Source organism: Alexandromys fortis, unplaced genomic scaffold (genome assembly GCF_014885135.2).
Source record: "Alexandromys fortis isolate MF-2015 unplaced genomic scaffold, M_Fortis_MF-2015_v1.1 scaffold_106, whole genome shotgun sequence".
NCBI classification, from domain to species: Eukaryota; Metazoa; Chordata; class Mammalia; order Rodentia; family Cricetidae; genus Alexandromys; species Alexandromys fortis.
The window spans coordinates 382,928-408,489 of NW_026067980.1; the positions used below are offsets into that span (position 1 = coordinate 382,928).

Below are 25,562 nucleotides of genomic sequence, written 5' to 3' on the forward strand. Positions count from 1 at the left end.
CAGATTTTCCTTGGTGCTCCCAGGCCAGACCATCTCCTCCAGAAAGAGAGCTCAGCTGAGGTCACTTGGAAAGTAACCCCGGAATGGAGCCCTGCCCCACATTGCCTTAGCCAACTAGCCTTTGTTCTTGGGTTCTTTCCCGCTCACTCTTGTCCTGGCCGCGTCACAATCTGTCACACTGTGGTCCCCACACAGGAGTACTATGCAGCAAAGTTTGCTATAGCTTGTTTACATTCGGTGACTCTGGGAAAGCACCAAAAACTGAGCACCATGTGGACACTGTGCCACGACAGCTTTGTAACCATTGGTTTCCAGACTTCCAATGGAAAACCCTCAGTCAGTAGAGGCAAGCTTCATCCTACAGCATCACACATTCCTGCAGAGTCGTGGATAATCTGCTCATTTATGCTCGGACTTACTCCAGAAACAGATGCGCACGAATGCACACGCAAATGTACGCAAGCACACACATGCACACACATCCTCCAACACGGCAATCTAGAAAGAAAAGTAACATTGAAAACATAAAATAGACCTGGTAGAGAGGCAAGGTCAGTGTGGGTACCATAAAAAGCCCACATGTTTCTGACGGGGCTTCAGTTTTCAAGAAGCTAATATGGAAAGAGAACTCTGTATGACATGAACTTTGGAAAACTGAGGCGGACTTTGAATGTATTAGTGGAGGTTGCTATTAAATATAATGTTTATAGTGGACATCTGGTTTTGTTTTGTTTTTCTGTTCAGCAGCCCTTCCTGGAGGAGCTGCTCTTTCCTAACTTGTGTGATGAAGGTGGGGCTGTCAGTCAGAACCCACCCTTGGTATGAGGCAGGGCTGGCATTCAAACCCATAATCAGACACTCTCATGGAAATCTGAATTTTCGATAGTCCTGGGGAGCTGTAGGTGTCTGAATCAGAGTCTCCTGTGAAGGCACCATCTTCAGGAGACAAGTCACAGAGTTCTGCTGTCCAGAGTTGCCCCGTTCCGTCTTTCCCATGATCTGATTTTCCACGTTTGCCTCCGAGACTATGAACTTCTCAGGGTTTTTCCAATAAATTCCTTTTGGCTTAAGAAAGCAAGAAACTATTTTTGTGGCTTGTAACCAAGGACTTCTAAAGACACGAGGCTAATAAAAGTCTGTGTAGACTATGAGAATGCCCTCAAAAAGCAAAGGATTGATTCTGTGCTGGCTTCTTAGAAAGTCACAGCCCCAGACCTTTATGGGTTCCCATTTGCGATTTCACAGGAGTTGGGGAGCTGTTAATGAAGCATATAGGGAGGAGGATCCAGTGTTGGGGTACTTATGGGAAGCCGGAGAAAACTGTGGTCAGGAGAGCTAAGTTCATCTCCAAGTTACCCAGGACACAGTCTTCAGAAAATAAAACTGACATCTCCTGCTCTTCTAATACAAATACTGGGCTCTGTGGAAGAAACCCCACGTGGCCTCATTTCCTGTGTGTCTCTTTATTAGTTGGACTCCAGGGTATAGTTCTATTTCTCTGGACTTCCTCAAGAGGCAGCTGATCACCCTCAGGCCTTGACAGTGAGGGGTGAATGCTATGGTTACTGGGGTAGAGACTGTGGACTCCTACAGGGAATCTCCTTCTCAGTGTATCGAGAGTCTGCCCTCCTTGAGCCTCAGTTTCCCTAATTCTCAAGATGGCCGCATTATCATCTGCCTGACCCGGGGAACATTGATGAAAAGCCTGAACACTTGCTGCAGGAAGCCCTGTGTCTTTAGTCAGGGTCCACTTAGTGGCATCTCTAATTTGACTTTGCATATTGTGTGGTCTAAATCAACTCCTCGTTCATGTGACAAATCTCTCATGTACAGGCGTTATAAGTTAGACCCGGTGCTGAGAAGAGCCACTTCTCAGTCTGGATGAGAGAATCACCCTTGCAGGGACTACCTGGTGCCAAACATGATGAAAGGCAAGCACAGTCATTGCTGGGCTCATACTTAGGATGATCTTTTCTGTGCCTGGGGGAATGGACATGACTTCACTTGGGTAAGATGTTACAGACAGCCCAAGTGTCAAGGAAGACAGGCCACAGGGGCTGCGAAAGTGTCCTGACTACAGGAAACTGGGGAAGTATCCTAGGATACAAAGATGAGTTTCAACCAAGCCTGCCTCACATTCCAGAGGATGGATCTCCAAGCTTGAGCCAATCCATGACCAGGACTCAGCAGGGAGCGGTCCAGAAACTTTTAAACTCTTGACTGACTTTAAGATCATAATAGCATTCAGCATTGGATCAAGGTTTTAAGAGAATGTTTGAAGGATTCCTTTAAAAGTAGCTCTGCTGGGTCCTGCTGTCTTTCTGGGTTGGGTATGCCTCCTCTTTATGCAAGGCTGTGGGAGGGTGGCTTTAAACACACATCTGGGGACACTTAGTCCATGCTCTTGTAGCTTGGGGAGGAACACAGTGGACCAGCAGCTGATACCCATTCGGCTAACCTAAGACGGGAAGACGGACCAGCGGACTACTTCTCAGCAGTAATTCCTTAGCCGGGATGAGCCTGCACTCCCAGCCTTTGTCAGGATAAATAATGTGTGAGAATTTTCTGTGGGCCGGATGTGGTCATGGATGAGGTCATCCTAGGTCCTGTCCAAGTGGACCATTCGGAGGGGCAGAGGAGACAGCCTGGGATTTCTCCGCCTTCAGGAAAGGAGCATGACCAGCTGTAATAGAGGCAGTCACATGAAGAGAAAATGGCAGAGCATCCGACTAAATTGTAGGGAACTCTTCTGAGCACCACAGAAATGTTTGGGAGAGTTTCTGAAACGTCTCAGAGACTCAGACTTCAGGAGCCCGACAGGCAGGTCAGGCAATGCTCTCCCACCGTTTCACTTGGCCTCCTTCTTCTATACCCCCTTCCTCGTTCCATCTTCCCTACCACTTCCCCACCACCCTGTTCTCTAGTGTGGCAATGACCTCCTCCCCAATCCCAAGACTCCTGCCCACAGCAGCCCAAGTGGAGTAGTGGCTGGGGTGGCAAACTACAATCAAGTTCAGCGTTTGGTTTTGCAACTCTTTTCTTTTTAAATTTATTTAAAATTTTATTTTTATTTTCTGGATATGTGTATCACACGCATGCCCGTAGTCTGCAGTATGAAGAGGAACATCAAATCCCCTGACACTGAAATTACAAATGGTTGGAAGTCACCATGTGGGGGTTGACAATTGAACCTGGGTGGTTGGGAGAGCAGCCAGTGCTTTTAACAGCCCAGCCATCTCTCAAGCCACTTGATGTTTTGATTATAAAACATTTTCCAGCATGGCACGATGGTGCACAGCGAGAAATCTCAGCACTTGGGAGGTTGAGGAAGGAAGATCACAAGTTCTTGGCCAGCCTGGAGTCCATAGTGAGACCCCTCCATACACACACATACACACACACACACACACACACACACGCACACACATGCACACGTACCATATGTTACTCACATGAATCTGTATGTTGCTGTTGTTGTTTGTGTGTCCTAAGAGTTTTCTTCTCTCTCTCTCTCTCTCTCTCTCTCTCTCTCTCTCTCTCTCTATCTCTCTCTCTCTCTTTTTCCGAGACAGGGTTTCTCTGCAGCTTTGGAGCCTATCCTGGAACTAGCTCTTGTAGACCAGGTTGGCCTCGAACTCACAGAGATTTTTCTGTTGCCTCTGCCTCCCAAGTGCTGGGATTAAAGGCCTGAGCCACCACCGCCGAGCTGACCTGAGAGTTTTCAAAGACTCACCGAATTCATGTAAACTCTCCTACGGGAGCAATAAATAAATAAATAAATACACCAAATAAATCATGGAATATCGATCAAAATAAATAATGGCCTGGTGGTCATCCACACAATCAAAGCCAGGTCTATCTGTCAGCAGCAAATCTGGGAGGGCCCACAAGAGACAGGTGGACCTGAGAGGGTGTGTCTGCAGATAGCATCCCAGCGTGGTGTGTGAGCAAGGGGAGAATGAAAATTAGCTAACTGAATCTTTTTTTTTTTTCCGAGCCAGGGGTTCTCTGTGGTTTTGGAACCTGTCCTGGAACTAGCTCTTGTAGACCAGGCTGGCCTCGAACTCATAGAGATCTACCTGCCTCTTCCTTCCAAGTGCTGGGATAAAAGGTATGCACCACCACCGCCTGGTGCTAACTGAATCTTTAGACTTAACTTCATCTTTATTTTTTTAAGTGTTTAGATTTATTTGTCTATTACGTATTTGAGTATTTTGCCCCTATGTATGTCTATGCACCACAGCGTCATGGATGGTTGTGAGCCACCGTGTGGATGCTGGGAAGTGAACTAGGGTCCTCTGCTCTTAAAGGCTGAACCATCTCTGCAGCCCAACCTAATCTTTAAAGGGAAAGTAGAGGTGAGACAACTAAGTTGAGTGGTGGGAGAGAGTGAGCAGAAAGAGGCATTCCCGCAGAAAACAGCAGTCTCTTCAGCCAGGCCATGGCATGACGGAAGGCAGGGAGGGAGTCTTGACCACGCTGAGCTCAAGGAGATTGCAATCAGTCTTAATTTTGTCAGAGACCGGGATTGGGTAAAGTGTTAACGTTGCGGGAAATTGAGCAAATGGTATGCAGGAAATCTCTACTGATTTTGTAACTTTTCTGGAAATCTAAAATTAGCCCCAAATAAAAGATTAGTAAGAGAAGAAAGACTTAAGCTACGAGCCCTAAGTTCAATGTGTGGGCCAAATTTTCCAACTCCCCCCCAATAGTACAAGAAGTCTCAGACCGCTGGGAAGTTAAGTGTGGGCCAGTGGTAATGGTCTAAAGAATCGCCTTAAACTTGTTAAGTGGAAGTCAGTGTAGAAAAGTATCTCTTCCTGTCAGAGATGCGTAGAGAATGCTGGTGTAAAATGGTGAGCTGACTTCAGTTTAGAGTGTATGCGCAGAAAGGGAAATCAAGGCAAATATAACAAAACACTGATGATTATGATGACTTGGACATACAAATATGGGGATTTCTTATACTTTCTATTTTGTGGTGTCTGATGTTTGTTATTTTTCTGTGTGCGTCTGTGTGCGTCTGTGCATCTGTGTATGTCTGTGACTGTGTGTATGTCTATATCTGTGCATTTGTGTGTATGTCTGTGACTGTGTGTGTGTCTGTGTCTTTGTGTGTGTATGTATGTCTGTGTGTATGTCTGTGTGTCTGTCTGTGTGTGTATATCTATGTGTGTGTCTGTGTGTATGTTTGTGTGTGTATACCTGTGTGTATGTCTGTGACTGTGTCTGTCTCTGTGTGTATATCTGTGTGTGTCTGTCTGTCTGTATGTCTGTCTCTGTGTATATGTCTGTGTCTGTCTGTGTGCCTGTCTCTGTGTGTATATCTGTGTGTATGTCTGTGTGTCTGTGTGTGTGTGTGTGTGTGTCTATGTGTATCTCTCTCTCTCTCTCTCTCTGGAGCAGAGATTGATGTCAGGTGTCCTCATCAGTCACTCTCCACCTTGCTGTCTAAGACAAGGTCTCTCACTGAACCGAGAGCCAGCCAGTTCAGCTAGATTGGCTGGCCATTGGGCCCCTGGGATGCCTGTCTCCACTCCCCAGCAATAGGATAACAAGCAGGCACCACCATGTTCCGTGTTTTATGGATGTAGGGAACACAAATTCGGGTCCTCCTGCTGTACAGATACTTTACCTACTGAGCCATCTCCTCAGTACCCTGGTTTCTTCTTTTTGGAATTATTTTCATAATAAAAGCTAAAACTAAGTGCTTATTTATTTCTTCTTATGCTTTAGCTGTTTTGTTACATCTCCAACCAGTCCTCTAGACATCCATTACTGACATTTTTAACAGGAGAAAAATGGGACTCAGAGAATCTCAATATCTTGTTTCAGATCATAAGATCACACAGTCAACACACACTGGGGTTAGGATTTGTCTGACAGAGCTACTGTCCTCCTGAGTGCTGCTGTAGAGACTCAAGGAGATAGGAGAGTAAAGAGGGCCTTTTGTTTTGTCCCCGGGAACCAGAAGAACATCAAGGAAATTCGAAGGAGGGACTGACTTGGGAAGTCAAGATAAGGAATTTATCTTTAGATGGCAATAATGGCCAGTGTTTGTTGCTGCTGTTTTTGAGGCAAGGTCTCATCTATCTATCCCTATCTGGTTTTGAACTAGTTCTGGAATCGAGGATGACCTTGAATTCTTGATCCTCTGCCTTCCCGTAGAGCTGTGATCACAAGTGTGCACTGCCATATGTAACTCTTGTTTATGTTGTATTGGGGACGGAACCCAGGACTTCATGTGTTCTAGGCGAGCAAGCCTCCCACTGAGCCCCATTCCCAGCCTGATGGCTAATGTTTTTCACACCTGTACTTTACCCTCCTTGAGCATTTTACAATCTACCTTCCTTGCAGACAAAGTCAGGCCTGTTTTTAGAGACAACTGGACTCAAGAGTGGTTAAGGGGCTTACGCAAGCTCACATAAGGGCCAAGCAGGGAGCCAGGACTCAGACACAGGCGCCCAAGATCCCTCCTCACAAGCTGGGAGCAGACAGGAAGGAGGCATATGCAGTCACCCATGCTGTTCCCATGCATTGACCAAGCAGTAGCAGCAGAATGCCACCAACCTCACCGAGTGACCTCAGAATCTCTGGAACCATCCGGGCCACCGGTAGTCTAGACTTAAAGTGAGGAAGCTCCTCCCTTCCTTCTTCCTCTGTCTCTTTTCTGCTTTACTCTTTCGCACCCATCACGATAGGGGTTTTCACACTTTCTCCATTTGAAACCCCTCTCCATCTGAGAAACTTGTACAGATCCCTGGGTACAAGGTCTACAAAATAACACTACAAATAAAATTATGGACACTAACTCACAAATTTGTCTTAAAACAACTCTTGCTGTACTTATTTATAATGTATCATTTAAGGTGGTGAGTGTTAATTGCCCACTTGATAAAATCTAGAATCATCTGAGAAATCGGACTTGGAGCCCAACAGGGATAATGTTAAAGGATAGTAAAACCTGTCCATTGTGGGTGGTGCCAGGAAGCCGGTGGGTCAAGTGGAGAGGCAGACTGGGAAGCCACACAGGAAGACTAGAGCAGCAATGACGGGTGGCCATGGCTAGGAGGCTGAGGCCCACAAGGACATATGGGCAGCTGGGGTTCTCCAGAGAGAGTGGGATGGACAGTGGGCCTTGTGTGGCGACATGATGCCATTCTCTCCCCGCCTTATCACCTCTGCTTCTTCCCACACCATCCCCCACCTTTCTCCGGGTGCCTGTGCCTTGGGAGAACTACAGTGTGGGCTGCAGGTCCCACGTGGGGCTGTCTGAACTCGGGGGCTCTGCAGTTCTCCTTGCCCCTTAGGAACCTTGTTTCTGTAAGAAATGTCCTATCTGGGGGCACATTTGGGATGATACAATGGACAAGATTGGGGGCAGAAGAGGAGACAGCTGTCTGGTGTGTTGGCTGACTGACTAGGGGAAGATTTCTTAAGGAAGGCTGCGGATGGTCACACTCAGCTTTGTATTTTCAACAGTAACTAACTTCGGGCCAGAGGCTAGGTTGCTGGTGCAGTGTGTGTGGGCTCGTGCTCGTCATCAGAGTGATTGGAGGGTGAGACAGGAGGATTGTGAGTGCGAGGCTATCAGATGGCAGAAGGGGGGCAATAGGGAGGGAGAAGAGGAGGGCGGGGGGACAAGAGGAGAGGAAGAGAAAGAACTCACATCACCACTACGCCAAGGACGAGAGAGGGAATGTCTTGCACCTCAACTTGGATTTAGGCCAGTTTGGCAATAGAATACTCTTTCTTTTTCTTCTTCTCTTTTTTTTCCAGACAGAAGCTTGGTAACTTGCCTAAACTGGTCTGGAATTCACTCTGCCGTAGCCCACGTAGCATTGAACTAGAGGCCTTCCTGGGATTTCAGGTGTACGTCACTAGGCTGAAAGAACACTTCCGCTTCTGATGGAACAGCAGACCCATCTCCTGCAGAAGCGGGAGGCTGACACCTAGTGAAATGCATCCCTGCTAAACAAAAATGACCTGGGAAAGGATTTTAAAACTTCTCCTTTATTAAAAAAAAAAAGACATTTTTTTTCTCAAGTTTTAAGAACTTCTCTAATACATTAAAAAATTTCCCGCCACTTAGCACTTCTTTCTTGAGCCCTTCACTCCTGCTCCTGACACAGTCTGGCTCCAAGACCCAGAGGAAGAAACCCTTCACCTTGCGCTCAGGAGTTAGAGGTTCGAGCACGAAGGAAGGTAGGTTACTGGTCAAAAGGAGAAGTTCATTTGCACAAAAATATACATTGTAGAGGATGAGACCAGCACATACACGTATGGATTGATCTACAATCCATATAAAAAAAAATAAGACCCAAACTGTCACTTTACATTTGTCATATTATACAAAATAATATAGATTTTAAACCAACACACACCCACCTGCACACTCGCACACACAGACATGCACACAGACACACACAAGGTGCTAGTGGCCCCTCTGCGCTTCTCTTTGTGGGGTCAGGCGTGTCAGTAGGCGAAGATGACGTGGTAGGTGACCTGGTGGCCATTGTCCCAGGCATAGAGGAGGCGGTCCTTGGGGTTGTAGTCTATCTGGGTGGTGTAGGAATACTCGTTCTCAAACAGCAGCCTGGGAACAATCTGCGTGTTGGTGTGGGTGTCAAAAGCATAGGAGATGTTGGCGTTCCGCTGGTTATAGCTGTCCACGGCATACAGCACCCCACAGATGACGAAGCAGTTGCCATAGAAATTCCTCCTGAGCCCTGTGCGCCAGGTGGTCTCCTTCTGTGTGCTCAGGTCCACGGCGTTGAGCTTGCTCAGGACAATGACCTCCTGGCTGAAGCCTTCATCATCCAGAGCTGGATAAATGAGCCACAGGCCATTCTCATCCACAGCAAAGTCCACATCCGAGTGGCCCTGCCACCGCCAGGGTGTGGCCTCCTCATAGGCCACGTCATGGAGCATGGCCCAGGCAGCTACGTAGCGCTGCTTCAGGTCATACTTGATGATGTTTCGGGTGAAGGCCCGGTTGTAGTAGAAGGCACCGTTGTACACCACGTGACCTGTGCCGATCCAGCTGTACGGAAGCTTGTAGGAATTGCTCCAGCGACCTGTGGTGGCAAGAAGGTGGGAAGCTTCAGGGAAGTGCTGCCTGGGTTGGACCAGCTATAGACTGGGGTCTGTACACCTGGGTCTGGGTCTTGGCACTACCGCTCTCGAGTACCGAATGGCATATTGCTGACTGTTCTCACCCAGCATCCTCAGCTGTCAAACAGCAACAGCAAATCCCACTCGCCTCTTGCTGAGTGTCCCAAGGGTCCCACGCTCATCTATTGGACTGAGATTTGTAAACTGTTGAGGGCCAAGGGGAAGAGAGGATGTTTTCTATCCTAGCTCAAGGTCTTCCATATCCCAGGAGGTGGGAAGGTGAGGGACAGAGCCAAGAGGGCAGAGAGAGGGAGAGAGAGCCAAAGAGGCAACCACCCCTCCAGGAAATGCCCTTTTCCAGTCTACAGAGGATGTCCTGCTTCTTGAGTACCCTCACTATGCCACAGTGAGAAGAGGGGAAATGTGGCCGGGAAGCACTACCACATCAGAGCTGAGCCACAAACCTTGTTTGAAGTTCTCCAGATTTCGGAACTCCACCAGTGTGTTGCCATAGTAATAGTTGGTTACATAAATCCTGTCATCCTTGGCTAGGGGGTCCTTCATCCAGGCTCCTTCATTCCGTCCATATGTATTCTGGGTGGTGGGCCCCGTGATTGTGGAGAGGGTGTCCTTGCACCTTCCTAGTGGAGAAGAGATGACGGAAGGGTTAAAGTGATCTAAAGATGTCTTCCCTGCTCCTTCAGTTCTGCTGCTCCCTCCAGCTGTCCTCTCGGCAGCCTCTGTGGTCCGGAGGAACCAGGCGTCTCAGCATCATCTGATGGTACTTCCAGTTTGTAGTCTACATTCTGCTCCCACAAAGCTCCCCACAGTCATCATGGTGGGCCACTGTGATGCCACCCTGCCTCTGTCTTTGTGATCCCGTTCTTTAACAGGCAAAGAGATGAAGTCATTTTTTTGGGATAATATACCATCTCCCAGAAAGCCAGTCTGTCCTGTTCTGTTGATCCCTGCTACCACAGTACCAAAAACATACCTCTATTACAGGATACGCCTGTGCCTGTGTGAGTGTATATGTTTTAGTTAGCGGGGACTGAACACAGGGTTTCACGCACGCTATGCAAGTACTCTACCGCTGGGTGATCACCAGGCCAGGGTGTGCCTCTACATCCACCCCAACAAGAGCATACACACCAAGGGCTGTGGCTTTTACTGCGTTCTCAGAACTCAGAACACCAAGCATCTGGCACACCACAGGCGCCAGCAGATAGTCAGATACTTGGGAACAGAGAGAAGTGTGAAAAGAAAGGACTTTGGCAGGCATAGCCAGGAGCCCACATTTGTGCCTAGCAGCCCAGGGAGGCTCTGGCTGGACAGTGGACAATCATGTCCATAGGGAACTGTTATTAAGTCCATAATCTATATCCTCACCAGCAATAGGCTGTCTGGAATTCCTGCTGGGAAGTTGGACGGACAGGGCACCCCACCAGCTTTTGTTGTAGGCTCCCCCTTTTAAAGCTCCAGTCTTCCTCAGTGGAGCAGGAATTCAGCAGGGCCCCTCCAAGTGGCCTTAGAATGGCCCAGTATCCAGCAAAGGTCCTTACAGGTCACTAAAGCTATTTAGGACTCTAGACTAAATTGAAAATGTGAAATGCTTGATACGTGACATTAATGAATATCAGCTTGAATGATACTAAAGTCACGTGCAACTCCCAGAGCATGCACTTGTCTACCCCGTGTGTGTGGGCTCTGGGGAAAAAGCATAACTGAAGAATCAAATTCCTCTGGGCCCCCTAACCATGGGCATCAGCAGATACCATCCTACCTGCCATCAAAACCAGTGGCCCTGGGGAACGATAGTGATAAATATGATTGGCTTTGACCACTTGGGACAAAAATAAGATAAGGCAAAAATAATTTTGGATTCAGGGTTCTCTAAGTTCCAGGAGACCCCATTCCAGTCTGTTGCATGAAATCTGTGTCCCAGTGATCTGAGGCAGGAGGAATGCAAGGCCTATGGCTAGCAGGGCGGGAAAGGGCAGGCAGTTGTGCCTTGGCCCCGGCTCCAGGGCAGACATCGGGTAGAACTGGGTTGAACAGTGTTTTCCAGGCTGGCCTCCCAGTGAGTTGCAGATGATCAGCTTTAGGCTGAGTGGGGTTTATCGGGTTCAACTCTGACAGAGTGGGGAGAGATGCTGTCTCCATTTGACAAACAGCAGAAACCACCCACCGGCCTCATTCCCTCAGGCCTGAGCTCATTTGTTCAAGACAATAAAACAGAAGTCTCCAGCCGGGCCTGGCAGCAGTCGGATGGAAAATATCTCATTTCCTGGCGTTAAGCGGGGCCGTGACTGCCAGTAGAGAAGCCACACTCCCCCGCACTGAGGTGAGCCCTCTCGTGCCATCCCCAGGCAGCCTGAACTCATGTACCTCCTTCCTTGACCAATTCTCTGCCAGCCATGCCCTGAAGGCCCACAAATGCCAAGTGAGAAAAGGTGTTACTGTCACAGTTGCTCCAGCCATGCCCATCTCTCACCACACATTAAGTTGCCAACGGCTCTGGAAGCCAAGATGGATTCTTCATTTCCTGGGAATAACCAAACATCTGTAGGTAGGGTCCCATCTCAGCCTTGAGATGTTCAGTGGCAGGGCCTTCAGGTAGGACTGTCAATATATGCCTGGCCTCAGAGCCAATGGTCTCCATTTTGGCCCTGCCACTAACTCCATTGTCTATGTTGCCCCCATGATGGCGTAGAGCCTTGACTTTTTCACAACACACAGTGAAAGCACGTGGAGAATCCACCCTGACAAGAGAGGGCCAGCAGAGTGACTGCCCTGTGACTGTTAGTGTTCACTGTCACCCTTGCAGAGTATGGGTGCCGAGCCTCTGGGATGCCACTGGGGGATTATGGTGATTGTGTCAAAGTGGGACATCCTGCCCCCAGGGGGTGGCACCACACCAAGCAGACATTACTCTCTGCTTCCTGACTGTGGATGTGTGACGGTCAGCTGCTTTGAGCTCTTGCTGCCTTGGTTTCCCCTCCATAAAAGGGCTCTTGAACTGTAAGCTGAAATAAACCCCTTTTCCATTAAGCTGCTTTTGTTGGAGTATTCTATTACAGCAACGTAAAAAGAAATAAACCAAGACAGGCCTTCCGAGATGTCCACGCTCTAACCCTTCGGGCTCACGGACGTGACCTTCTATGGCAAAAAGGACTTGGTGTGACTGGATCAAGAATCTTGAGATTGTCAGGGATTATCTAAGAGGTTTCTAAACCATCACAACTGTCTACACACCAGGGAAGCAGGAAATGGGCTACGGAAGAGGAGGAGCGTTGTGTTGATGGAAACACAGACCGGGCTGATGTAGCCGCAGGCCACGGAATGCTGGCACCAAGCGGACACTGGAAAAATAAGGCACAGGTTCTCCCCTGGAGTCTCTGGAAGGAACTAGACTTCTGACACCAAGAATTTAGTCCTATAAAACTCATTTGAGACTTCTAGCCTACAGAGCTGCTAGAGAATAAATGTTGTTTTTAGCCAGGAGGCTGATGGCAAATGGGTAGGGCGGGAATGGATACAGATGAGGTCAGCATCTGGAGCAAGAGGAGGTGTCCCTGCTCCTATAGGAAGATGGGAACTCCAGCCTGCAGCTCTGCAGTGCTGATACCTGGGTCCTCAGGACAAATGTCCCTATGTCCCTGGGTTGTAGAAAACCCTACAGAATGGAGGAATCCATGCAGGAAGGTAGGACTGATGTGCGTGAGGTCAGAACCATTGGAAGACAGGATCCTGGGGAGTTAGGAGAGCACGAGGCCCAGACATGTCACCATGCTGAGTCTGGGTCAGTTCTTGCGATTGTTAAGATGGCCAATTTGAGGGGAACTATAATCATGGGGAAGACAAGCCTTGGGCAAGCTCGTGAGGGATTTGGGGCCATCACCTTAACTGTGAGCAGAATTGTTCTGTGGGCTGGGCGCCTGGGCCAAATAAAAAAGAGGAAGTGAGCTAAACAGTATCCATCACCCCCTGCTTTCTGCCTGTCAATACAATGTGACCAGCTGTCCCAAGATCCGGCCATCATCACTCCCCACCTCCCCATGACGGACTGCATCCTTGAATGTGAGCCAGAATAAACCCTCCTTTCCTTAAGTTTGCTTCTTGTCAGGTATTTTGTGACAGCAATGACGCAAGTCACTAAGAGAGTCTCAAAGCTCCCACCCACGGGCACAGACCATCGGCCTTAGCGAGAAGGCAAGAGGTAGCAGGTGCTTCACGGACCCTCGGGGAGGAGAGCTCTACCTGTGCCCCTCTTGGTCTTCCTCGGAGCAGGGCTGCCATGGATGATGGTGGCAGACACTACCATCCGCTGAGCACTTTCTCTTCTAAGCCAGCTGCTCATCCACAGTCCATCGAGGCAGACAGCCCTGACTACAAAGCTCACCGGGTCTGAGGGGAAGACTCCCTCCCCTTCAGTACATACACCTGCTTGCATGTCATAGCCTAGATGATGAGAGCAGCAAGCTTACGCCTCCTGTCCCACCGTCAGCTCGAAGGAGTACTTCTGCAAGGTACTCCTTCATCCCACGGGCTGTCCCCTTTACCATACCTACACGCTTCTGGCCTCTCCCTGCCTGCCACCTTACATGCTTGCCGCTGCCCCTCGGGGATGTTGTCATCCTCTTAGTCTAGTCAAGCTTCCCTTCGGCTCAGACACTGAGGGCCATCTGCGGCACCCCCACCCATCCCAGGAGGTGGTACAGGCCACTGTCGCACAGTCCCCATCTCATCCCCCTATGTAACTTCTCAGCCCCCGTTCCCCTCCCAGGTGTTTCATTTGCTCCCATCAGCTCCTACTGAAGACACAGAGCCCGGTCTGGGTCTCCAACATGGTGCATGCGATGGCCTACCTGACACCTGTCCCTGGGTGTCCTTCTGCCTCCCCACTCCCGGTTACTGACAAGCGTCCTCACTTGCTCCCCTCATTCACATTCTCCACCTGGATTTCCTGACACAGCACGATACCCACTAACCTAGCCAGAAGCTGGGGGAATCCTGACATCTCCTCTGCCCACGCTTTTTTCAAGTGGTCTGTGAGTTGCCTCCATTCTCTCTCCTCCTTACCCCCAGCCCTTCCCCTCCACCACAGACTTTGTGTAGATCTCATTGCCACTGGCATGGTTCATGCCGGCGACACCAGCTCTCTTGCTGATTCACCTCCATCCAGCCTGCCTGCCCACGACCTTATGTAAGAGCTGAATTCCCATAATATACATCTGCTTAAGACCTTAGTAACTGGCCACCTCTAACTACCATGTGAAGCCTCAAGTCCCCATCATACATCACAGCCCTCCAGCATCACCGTTCTTCATCTTCTTTTATTTATTTATAATTATAATTATTATTATTATTAGTCTTTTTAAGACAGGGTTTCTCTGTATATCCCTGACTGTCAGTGTCCTGGAACTTGTTCTGTAGACCAGGCTGGCCTTGAACTCACAGAGATCCACCTGCCTCTGCCTCCCGAGTGCTGGGATTAAAGGCTTGTGCCATCACCTCAAGGAACCATTCTTACTTCTTAACATCTCTCTCTATTCAGAAATCTTGACTCAGCTGCTTCTAGGCAGCAAGCAGACAGTAAAATGAGCCCGCCAGGCTGAGCGAGTGACAATCTCTGTGGCAGATCGCCACAGAACAGCAGCTGAACAGGGAGCTGAACAGCAAATGACCCAAAGGCATTCAAACGTAAGAACACACCTAGGAAAAGACACCTCAGAATGAACTCAGTCCTAAGATTGCCGGCCTGAGGTCTCTCACCCTTTTCTAGTTGCTTATGCCAGGCTGCCTGGTGGGGGCCATGCCCAAGGGATGTCTTGATGAGCCTTTGGCCTGTGCGGTAACAAGGGTTCTTGCTCGGAGGGTTTGTTCCATGTTAATGTTCTGAAGCTGCCTTTTGAAATCCTTAAGGTGTGGTGATTTGAGAGGAAGGCATCTCCCAGAGGCAAGTGTATTGTTCGGGGAAGTTTTGGAACCTTTAGGAGGTTCAGATTTTCTGGAAGAAGTATGACACTGGCGGCAGGCTTTGAGAATTGCTCACTTTCTGTGAAACCTCCTTGCTTCCCATGGATGGAGAGAAAGTGTGACCAGCCAGCTCCCTGCTCCTGCTACATGCTCTCATGTCTTCCCGGGCATTAGGGACTCTGGCCCTCTGGAACCATAAGCCAAAATCCACTCTTTCTTCATTATGTTGTTTTTGGTCATGATGTCTTATCGCAGCAACAGAAAGATAACTAATATGGATGTGTAACAATTTATCCTGTGTCAGTTTCTGCTGGAACACCCACGTTGTCTTTCCCTCCCCTGACAACCCTGGCTCTTACTGTCCTCTGCTGTGGGTTCTTCTCTGACCTGTGACCCTGGAGGAGCCCCACCGCAGTGGTCTCTGATGTGTCTGATGCTTACTTCAGACACGTTTGTTACCCTGGCTGCCAACCTCCTCCCTTGGTCAGCCCCATTAAGGGAATGACCATGCCTTGCTCATTCTGAATCCCCATGACCTGGCATTGAGGGGTGTAGCTTAAGTACAAGAGGATTTATCCTTCTTGAGGGCCTCAGACTTTTGTCTGTATACATCTAAGGAACAACTTTACTTTATAGACAAATTTTTAGGGCCTGTGTTAGGAGACCATCAATTTCTCTGTGAGTTGAGGGTTGGGATAGAGTTACCAGACTTTTGCCTGTAGCCTGTGACAGCAAACTGTCTGTCCTGTACAGAGTCTTGGGGCCATGGAGGCACTGAAAAGCACAGTCCCAGGCTACATCAGCATCCTTCTCCCTGAGTGTCCCTGCAGTGGCCTCCCTGACCTGAGAGGAAGGCAGGCCCAGCCCCTCACAGCACTGCCAGAGTGGTTGGCCAAGCCCTGGGGTTTCTCAGGCTCTGTGCTCTGTGGGGGAGACATTCTTTACAGATCATGATAGTGTCAAACAGACCAACGCATGCTGGTGTTGTCATAGGCTTGTCCTTTGTGTCCTTCCCTCCCCCGCCACCGCCCCTAACTGGCCCTTCACAGAATCACATCAGGACTTGGCACTGATAACGTCTGGGAATCTGCAGGGCTGTGGCCATTTAGTGCAAGCATTCTAGTTCTCTACAGCAACTGGAGCTGCTGAGCAGAGGCACTGAGTTCCTGGGTCCTCAGTCTCTCCTGAGCCCAGGCTGCTGCTTGACATTACCAGAAACTTCCCTCTCTCTGCCTTAGAGCCACACCACAGTATCAGAAAAACAATCTCCATTTACCTGTGCTAGAAACTTCCTGAGGTTTAAGCTTCCTTGAGGATAGTGCTGGCTATTTTAGGCCATCACAAAACCAGGTCTAGAAACCTGGGGTAAGATATTCCCTTTAGAGGCTGGGGATGTAGTTCGCATGTGTGAAGCCCTGGGTTCTATCCTGGGCACTACATAAACCCTGGCGTGGTGATGCACTCCTATAATTCCAAAAGTCAAAAAGTGTCTGGAGGACCAGAAGGTGAAGGTTGAGGCTAACCTAGGCTACACTGCCTTTAAAACTGCGTGAAAAGGTCAGGCAAGGTAGCAAACACTTTTATTCCCAGCATTTAGGAGGCAGAGGCAGGAAAATCTCTCTGAGTCATTCAAGTCCAGCCTGAGCTACATAGCAAATTTCAGGACATTGCAGGACAGTGGCAAACCCTGTCTCAAAAACAAAAGAAATCTAAACAAATAATCTTAGTACTTGGGAAGCTGAGGCAAAAAAAAAAAATTATGACCTGGAGGCCAAATTTTGTTTTGTTTTGTTTTGTTTTGTTTTAGGGAAAGAAAAAAGAAACACATCTTAAACTGTGCAAAAAAATCAAAACTGCCACCCCCCCCCCAAAAAAAACCCAAATAAATGGCAAAACAAAATAGCAGTCCACCCTTGCCAGCAGCAACCTAGTGGCCTGTACCTCTTCCAGCCAAATGACTTTTATTCAGTTGGTGACTGGGAGATATCAACACATCATGTTCTTGCTTAGCCAGGCACAGAAAGTCAGGAGTTTGCGGAGAGGATCCTAGGAACAGGACCTTATCCACATTAACCGCAGCCAGTGGGAGGCGCTGGTCAGCAGAGGAGAAATGACTACCCAAGGAGCAGAAAGAATTGAAGAGCCAGAGGATGGGGAGGACAGACATAAATCACTGCCATCCAGATACGGCATGGCCCATGCAGTCATGAACACACAGCCTTCAACATTCCATCCTAGATAGAGGAGGTGTCCACAAGGTCCTGCCTTTCCCTGAAGAGCTGTTGGCTGCTAATGGTTGAGGGAGGGGAACTAGTCAGGAAGATGGGGTTGAGAGAAGAACGAGGGAGGGTGAATATAACCATAATGCATTGTATATATGCATGAAACTATCAAAAAATAAAGGGAAAAATAATTCCTTCCCTGGACCACTCTCTTGTCCTATTCTTGCCATCCAAACAACACACTGTATCCATCACTGTCCAAGGGTTTTTTTTGTTTTGTTTTGTTTTGTTTTTTGTTTTTCTGGGTAGATAGAAGAGGCAGGAACCCCAATGCCTTTGAAACAACATCCCCAGCCAGGGTCTGCAAGACTCAGTCCAGGCAAACAGAATATTGAGCACCAAGAGGATGTGTCCCCAATATCCAGCTTCTGTCACCAGGTAAATGGGGGTCAGGACACAGATGTTCTGGGCATACCAGCTGAACTACTAAGAGAACTCCAGACAAGTACCTATTGGCAGTTACACTGGTTTAAAGGTCCATTGATGGAAAACCTGGCAAGGCAGGTAGGAGAGATTGGGAGATAGGATCCAGGCTGGAAACAGTGGGGAGTTTGCCTTTGGCTCTTGTCTATGCAGAGGCTCCCAGGCTCAAACCCAATGACCTCAAGATCAAAGGTTTGTAGACCTCATCTGTAGGCTATCTTCACAGTGAGTTTTTCAGCTACCAGCAAGGGCAGTGGGGTCAGAAGGTGAAAGAGTTAAAGGAACTTCCCTTCCCACCCAAGCACACCAGGAAGCTGAACGGTGGAGTGTATATATAGGGCCAACGGAGCAGGAAAGGTGAAGGGTCTAAAAGCTATGGTTACAGGGTAACCTGAGGGTAGCATGGCAGTTATCCATGCAGTGGGAAGAAAAATAAGAGAAAAAGAAGGAAAGAAAAAGGAAGGGCAGAAGAGGAGAGAGAGGAGAGGAAGGGGGAGGAGGGGAGGGGAAGAGAAGGGCTGAGAAGGGTAAGGAGGAGAGGAACGGAAAGAAGAGGAGAGGAAAGGAAAGGCTGAAGAGATGGTTAGGACAGCACAAATATGATGACTGGGGTTCAGGTCCCCAGAACCCACTTAAAAGTCAGGGTAGTGTGTTGGTTGCCTGTAGTCTCAGCATTCGGGAGGCAGATTCCAGGGGCAAGCTGGCCAGCTAGACTCACTAGACTCCAAAGCTCTAGGTTTAGTGAGAGGCCCTGTCTCAACAAATAACATGGCGTGCTATCAAGGAAGATGCCTGGTGTCAACTTAGGACTGTCACACATATGTGTATACACACCCATATACACACTTAAGCACATACACACATCTCACATAGAGAAAGACACAGACACACACACACATACACACAGAGAGAGAGAGAGAGACAGAGACAGAGACAGAGAAGGAAGGAGGGAGAAAGAGAGGAATACAGAGAGAGGAAAGAAGAGAGATGAAGGGAGGAGAGGGAGAGGGAGAGGAAGAGGGAGAGAGAGAGAGAGAAAGAACGAAAGAAAGAAAGAAAGAAAGAAAGAAAGAAAGAAAGAAAGAAAGAAAGAAAGAACAAAACAAAACACTTTCTCCTTCTCTAGCACTATCTCTGCCACCTAAGAGCTGCCTTCTTGGTGAGCCTGCCTGAGACTGTGCCCTGAGATCCTAACCTTACCTGTAGTGGTTTGAATGAGAATGGCCCCCACTGACTCTTATGTCTGAATTCCTTATCCCCGGTTGGTGGAACTGTTTGGGAAGGATTAGGAGGTGTGGCCTTGTTGGAGGAAGTGTGTCACCAGAGCAGGCATTGAGAGTTCAAAAAACTTTTGCCATTTCCAATGTCCCTTCTGTCTCTGCTTCCTGCATGAACATCAGGATGCGAGCTCTCAGCTGTCCCTGCTACCATGCCTTCACTTCAGCATCATGAATCCTAACCCTCTGAAACCAGAAGCCCAGTTAAATGCTGTCTTTTATAAGTTGCCTTGATCATGGTGTTTTGTCCCAGCAAAAGAAAAGTAATTAAGACACTACCTGTCCCCTGCTCTTTCTCTGTCATTTTTTCTGAGACTTTCCCCCAATTAACATGCCTTACTATAGTACAGCCTTGTAAATTTCCTCAGAAAAACCACAGAACATCATGAAAGAAAAGTCAAATCAGCAAACTGCTCACTTCATTAGAGACTCAAAGGAAGGTCAGGCTTTGCCAAGATCACTTTGCTGCCAGTGGCAGGGACGGGAAAGAAGGGACAGTGCCAGATGAGTGGCCTTCGGTGGGTGCCCTGTGTACTGCTTTGCTCTTGGAATTTGCACCATATGCTGAAGAGGGACCGGGAACAGGGTTACCACAGGGATGGGAGCTGGGAAGAAGGGAGTGAAGACAATGAGACAGACCTTGCCCTCTGTTAAAGCAAATGGATTTCCCAAATATTTGACAGGCCCGCCACTCAACAGTGTCACCCTGTCACTCAACAGGGTCATCCCACCACCCAACAGCGTCACCCCATCATTCAACTGCGTCACCCCGCCACTCAGTTTTTTAACTTAGGGTCTTGTTATATAGCCCAAGTTGGCTTCAAACTGGAGCTCCTTCTATCTTGGCCCGTTGAGTCCTAGGATTTCAAATTCACGCCACCATACCCAGGTAGTCAGCTACTTCCTGTGACTATTTCTATTTGCCATCCCAGCCCCCTGCTCCCTGGTTTCCTTATTCTCAGAGTCATCTTGTGGCCATGAAGCTCTCTGAACAAAAGGCCTTTTCTTCGCCTTGCTTCTAGAATGTACCTTGAACCATTGAACCTGCCAGTCTGAAGGCTCTCTTTTTCTGTCTTCATAGAACACTCCTATTCATCCTTTTAAACCCAACTCAAATGTCAACTTCCTTAAAAACTCTTGCCAGCCTTCCCAGCAGCCAGCACAGTGCCCAGCTTACGGTGGGTGGTGCCATCTCTGGGCAGGTGGTCCTGGGTCCTATAAAAAAGCAGGCTGAGCAAGCCATGATCAGCAAGCCAGTAAGCAACGCTGCTCCATGGCCTTTGCTTCAGTTCCTGCCTCCACACCCTTGCCTTAAGTCCCTGCCTTGGCTTCTCTAATGATGAGCCAAATAAATCCTTTCTCCTTGGGTTGCTTTTGGTCATGATGTTTTATCCCAGCAATCATTAATCAATAAAATGCCCGAGAGACTCACCTATAGGCCAATATTATGGAGTCATTTTCCTCAGTTGGGATTCCCTCTTCCCAAATGACTCCAGCTTATGTCAAGTTGTCATAAACTAACCAACAACCTGCCTCTACTTTGCTGTGACTCTGGGACCACTGGCAATAAAAGTCCTCTGCTGGTTCATGTCCTGGTAACCTTGCTGTGGTAAACTCTATTCGGGTGCTGATGGACACTTCAGTATCCATCACAAACTCACTGGATCAACTGATGTTTGGAAAACTCATCCATGACAGTGAGGTCTTCATTTTATTCATTCATATGTATTTTAGAAAGGAGATTACTAATCTTGTCATTGACACATTCAGATACATAAACACTTCAGAAATGTCCAAACGGCAGCCCATGGATAAAGATGGTCAAAATTACAGTCCTATACAAAATTGCAAACTTAATTAAAATATAAGATTTTTTTTGTAGGTTTTGTTTTGTTTTCTGATTGTTTCTTTCTTTCTTTGTAACTCTCTAGCACAGTTCTCCAGTATTCTGCAGGTGGCAATGTCATGTTACATCAAAAGGTTGGCCATGCTGCTAGTTGTGAAAACTGCCGGCCAGAGGCAGACCCTCCCTGGCCTTTCTTGCGTTGCTTTGGCAGAGCTGAGAGTGAGACCCAGAGCCTCGCTCATGCCAGTCCAGTGCTCGGCCGCAGCTAGAGGCCTAGCTTCCCGGTCCCCATTCTCTACAGCGTTCTCTACCTTTTACCAAACCGACCAGAGGAGATCTAATGCAGGGGTGAAGAACTCACCTATGACATTCCGGATGTCATCTTCTTCCTCGGGGCTCAGGATAGGGCTAGCAGAAGTTGCTTCCTGCCCTGTAGTCTCCTCTTCCTCAGGCATGTCTGTCCCAGCTGTGTCAGGCAACCCCGGGACCAAGTGTGGTGCTTCCACAAATGTGTCCTCAGGAACCATTTCTGGAGCAAGGGAGGCTGGAAGTGGTGGGATGGCTGTGTGGGCCACGGTGGTGGGTGGGACGTGAGTAGAAGGCATCGCCTCCGTAGGTTCTGGAAACACTGTTCTACTTTGTGTGGTTGCCAAGAGCTGTCCAGCTGAGGCCTGGTCAGGATCAGCAAGGCGGGCTGCTGAGGCAGAGGCCTGGCCTGAGGACGAGGATGTGGCCTGGACACTTGCATCAGTTGTTACAGCAGCACCGTGGCGAGTGGGTGCTGGCCTCCGGGTGGCACTTGTCAATAGGTCTTCATGCCTCAGGAGCTGATCTTCAATCAGCAAGTCCACGCCAGTGTCGCCGCTGGAAAGCTCATCGTCTGTGGAACAAACACAAGACTCATTTGTGGCATGGGGCAAGGAACAACCTGACCAAGAATGGGGGGGGGGCAACTGGCGGGTGAATGGGGTTCCTTGCTGCAAAGTGGCAGTGATTTTGAAGAGGGAGTGCCGGCAAAATTTCACGTTATCACTTTTATTTCCTTTTTGGCGGTCGAACCTAGGCCTCGTGGGTGTTATACAAGTCCTCAAGTTGAGGTCTATCCCAAACCATTCTGGTTGGGGACTTAGAAGATGGGCAAGTACATGGTTAGAAGGGCAGTGTCCTTCCTTGGGAGCCTGTGAACAAATTGTTGCTATTCTTACCCCAGCTTTGTGGGGGACTGGGGAGGAGCAGTCAAGGACTATGAGCCTGGCCAGTTCACACCTGCAATGATAGCATTTGGGAAAGTGTGTCAGGAGGATTCTGAGTTCAAGGATAGCCTGGGTTACACAGCCAGTTGGAGGCCAGCCTGGAAAACAATAGCTAAAAAATAATTTTAAAGGAAGAAAGACAGAAAATAAAAAGACTAAAACCTTGCAGGAACGAACAGAGTGGCCAGATGAGACTCACTGAGATGGATAGGGAGCGATCCTGGAGAGGGTAACACAGTAAGCCGAGCAGCAAGGGGGAGGGGATGGAAGGAGTTTAGGTGGGAAAGACAGTGATGAGAAGCCCTGGCCTGAATAAGCCTGCGGAGGCTGAGGAGCACTGAGGTAGCCGGTGTGGACACAGCAGAGGGTGTGAGCGGGAGGTAAGGTCAGAGGAAAACGGAGTTTGGGTCACAGGTAGCTTGGCGTCCCTGTAGAATTCAGTTTTTATTCTGGGTGACATGGATGAAGCTGAAGGGTTCTGGGCAGAAAAGACATGGGAAGCAAAGATTCATCAGAGGAGACAAGAGTCTAGGTGCAAAAAAAATTAGCCAGAAAGTTAGATTCCAGCTGTTCATTGAGAACACCAGGAGGTAAGAGAAACTACAAGCAGCAGGAAAGGAGAAGGCATCCCAGGGGCTGGTCGGGGCAGCTGGATTTGGAGAGAGCTCCTGCAGTCAGTAACGGAAAACACAGCTAAAGCAGGTGAAATGACTCCGCAGCTTCAGGCTGAGGATAAAGCAGCTGACGAAAGAGCAAGCTGAAGCAGGAAGGCAGCGTGGAAGGCTGTTTCCAAATCCCAGTGAGGAAAAGAGCTGGCTTAGGGAGGGGGAATAGTGGCTTCCTGGGAGCTTTGGGCAAGGAAAAGAAAGATGACAGCAGATGTGGAGACAACACAGAAACAGGCTCGTCTATTCCTTATGAAAAGGCAGGAAGGTTGAAGGTGGACAGGGGCAGGTGCTGGACACTCAGCCAGCCTGATGACCCCGGAGAGGAGCAGATGGCAGAGCCTACCAAGTGTCTCCAAGGAAGTCATTCTGTCCTGGCCTTGGTTTCCTCCATCTGCAAACAAGGACTGGACAAGAGGATGCAGAAGTCCCTCCCCCAGCTCATCTATCCTTGGCCATGGTGTCTTCTAAAACCCAGAAAACTTAGGTGACCTGCCCAAGGCTTCTCAGCAAACACCTAGGTAACTGAACACTGCGCCATGGGCAGTGTGTGGAGCCCCATCTCTGCAGGATCCAAATGGCCGTTTCCTCCTTGCCCTGCCTCTGGGGCCGTCCCGCTGACCCGGACTCACGCTGCTCTTCAATGTCATTTTCCTCCTCAGAGACCTTGGCTTTATAGTAGGTGATTCCCCTGATGACGGTGGGCTTGGAGGCCTGCCGACCCCTCAGGTACACCTCTCTCTGCAGGGGCTGCTGCGGCTTCGTCACTGCAGGGGGAGCCAGCGGCTGCGTCCTCAGGAGTTCAATGGAGTTGATCTGCTGGGACACGGTCTCCTCCTGCAGAAACCGTTCTTCATACTGTTCCTCAGAGGGGACAAAATGAAAGGACAAGTCACTCACTGGTCAGAGAGATGGGACAGGACGGACAGTGCTGGAGCAGAGGCAGGCGGATCTCTGTGAGTTCAAGGCCAGCCTGGTCTACAGAGCAAGTTTTAGGACAGCCAGAGCTACACAGAGAAACCATGTCTCGAAAAAATGAACAAACAAACAAACAAAAAAAGAATCAGGCTACTTTTTATCACGTCCATTCACAGATGAAGAAATCAAGGCACAGGCCTGGTGTGCTAATGCATGTCTTTAATTCTAGCACTTTGGAGGCAGAGTTAGGTGGATCTCCAATGTTAAAAAAAAAAAAACCAAAAACCTGTTTTTGAGTCACAGACTCAATTCTCAAGGGAAATAACATTGCACTTCCAAGACAGATGCTTTCCATGAGCACTACTGAAGGAAGCTGTCGCTTCTTTAGACTGTGAGAATTTGAAAGAGAAGAGGCCATCCCATGATCTCACTTCCCCAGGCAGATGTTGCTTAATATCTACTAAAGTTCTGAATCATAATAATCTCAAGGAACCGCCTTCATTTATGATTAGCATTTGATTTTGTCAAGTGACATGAAGCCTCAAGATAAGCATCCTCGAGTCTGGGAAATCCCAAGGACACGATGAGAATGTCACCTTGATGGCGCTGGCTGTGCTGAAAAATTACCTTGCCCTTCAGAGGCTATTGCCACACACTGGCCTCCTGAGTCTGTTGTGTGACAATATCACAATAGCTTCCCCAGGCAGGACAATCACCCACGTGGTGAGCAAAGAACTATGGGTGCAAGTTTTGTACTGGCTGGACTCAAAGTCAGGGCCACCTTGCAGGCGACTCCAGCTCTCAGGAGTAGTTGATTGTGAGTATGGGAGCACGGGGCCAACCCTGCTCTCCTGAGGATGCCAGTGGCTGAGGACAGAGGTCACCAGCGCTATCAGCCTCCTCCTTGATCAGAGGGGAGGGGTAAGGTTCCTTAAACCCCAAACTTCCAGGCCTTGGGAGGAAGGCCCTAATAGAAACAGCACCCAGGGTAGGGCACAGTAGGGCTTTATCCACTCCTTATTAGTTACAGAGGTCCAGCCATCATGACAACACCCCGTCACTGTGTGCAAAGGGGGCAAACCAAGCTTTTGTTCTGACCTTTAAATCCAGCCTGGAGAAAGCCTGGCACGCTCCCTTCCCACTACAACTCACGTCTGCACTAGTTTTCCCATGACGAAAGTTTTGCCAAATGGTGCAACAGATACGGCAGACCCTAAATATGTGTGTCTCTCTGGCACATAGTGGTGACGGGCAGTTGGAAGGATGTGTACACATCTTTGCCAGTCTCCCTTCACTGGAGTCAAAGAATGGCCCAGGAGAACACAAAGCATGCTAGGATGTCAGCAGTGATCTGGGCAGCTCCCATCCTCCATGCCAGTTCCCTGGGTCTCCCTCAAACCTCTGCTCTTGTAAGGTAACCTCTCCCAGAGGAATGGGGACGTCTGTTTGCTGGTCATGCTACTTTAGTGAGCACCTATTACGGCCAAATCCACTATTTGTTATTTTTAGTCCTCACAAAAATGGAGCAATGTAACATTACAAAAATTTCATCAACGAGAAAACATTTAACAACTTAGTTGAAAGATCACTCAATGAAGTGGCTGAGGAGGATACAAATGAAGTCACACAATCACCATGTAGGCCTTGCTGTCACTTCCTGGGCCTATGTTCTTCCTTACACTAAGCCACACTGGTTGTAACCACAAGACTACTTGCTTGTCATCCCAAAAGTGGCTTGCATCCCCTTGTCCCCAGGGCTGTGGCCTGGCAACTGCCCAGCAGACATGGAAGATGTTTCCTTTCCC

At 48.8% G+C, this 25,562-nt stretch overlaps 1 protein-coding gene and 1 long non-coding RNA gene across 5 annotated transcripts in view; one reads left to right on the forward strand and one right to left on the reverse strand.

Moving 5' to 3' along the window:
- The window catches only part of LOC126511204 (uncharacterized), a 47,933-nt gene that overhangs the window by 3,838 nt on the left and 18,533 nt on the right, over window positions 1-25,562 (forward strand). The window lies entirely within an intron of this gene.
- Window positions 7,996-25,562, reverse strand: part of Olfml2b (olfactomedin like 2B) — a 37,577-nt gene continuing 20,010 nt past the window's right edge. The window contains exons 5-8 of one of the 4 annotated variants that reach the window (XM_050158228.1): window positions 23,472-23,703; window positions 21,283-21,801; window positions 9,579-9,755; window positions 7,996-9,077 (exon numbers count right to left, since the gene is read on the reverse strand). In XM_050158228.1, coding sequence (XP_050014185.1) covers window positions 8,476-9,077; window positions 9,579-9,755; window positions 21,283-21,801; window positions 23,472-23,703 — 1,530 coding nt within the window. In that variant the 3' untranslated portion in view covers window positions 7,996-8,475. Of the gene's footprint in view, window positions 9,078-9,574; window positions 9,756-21,282; window positions 21,802-23,471; window positions 23,704-25,562 lie in introns of all 4 variants that reach the window. The other 3 variants (XM_050158229.1, XM_050158230.1, XM_050158231.1) reach the window with 3 other exon arrangements.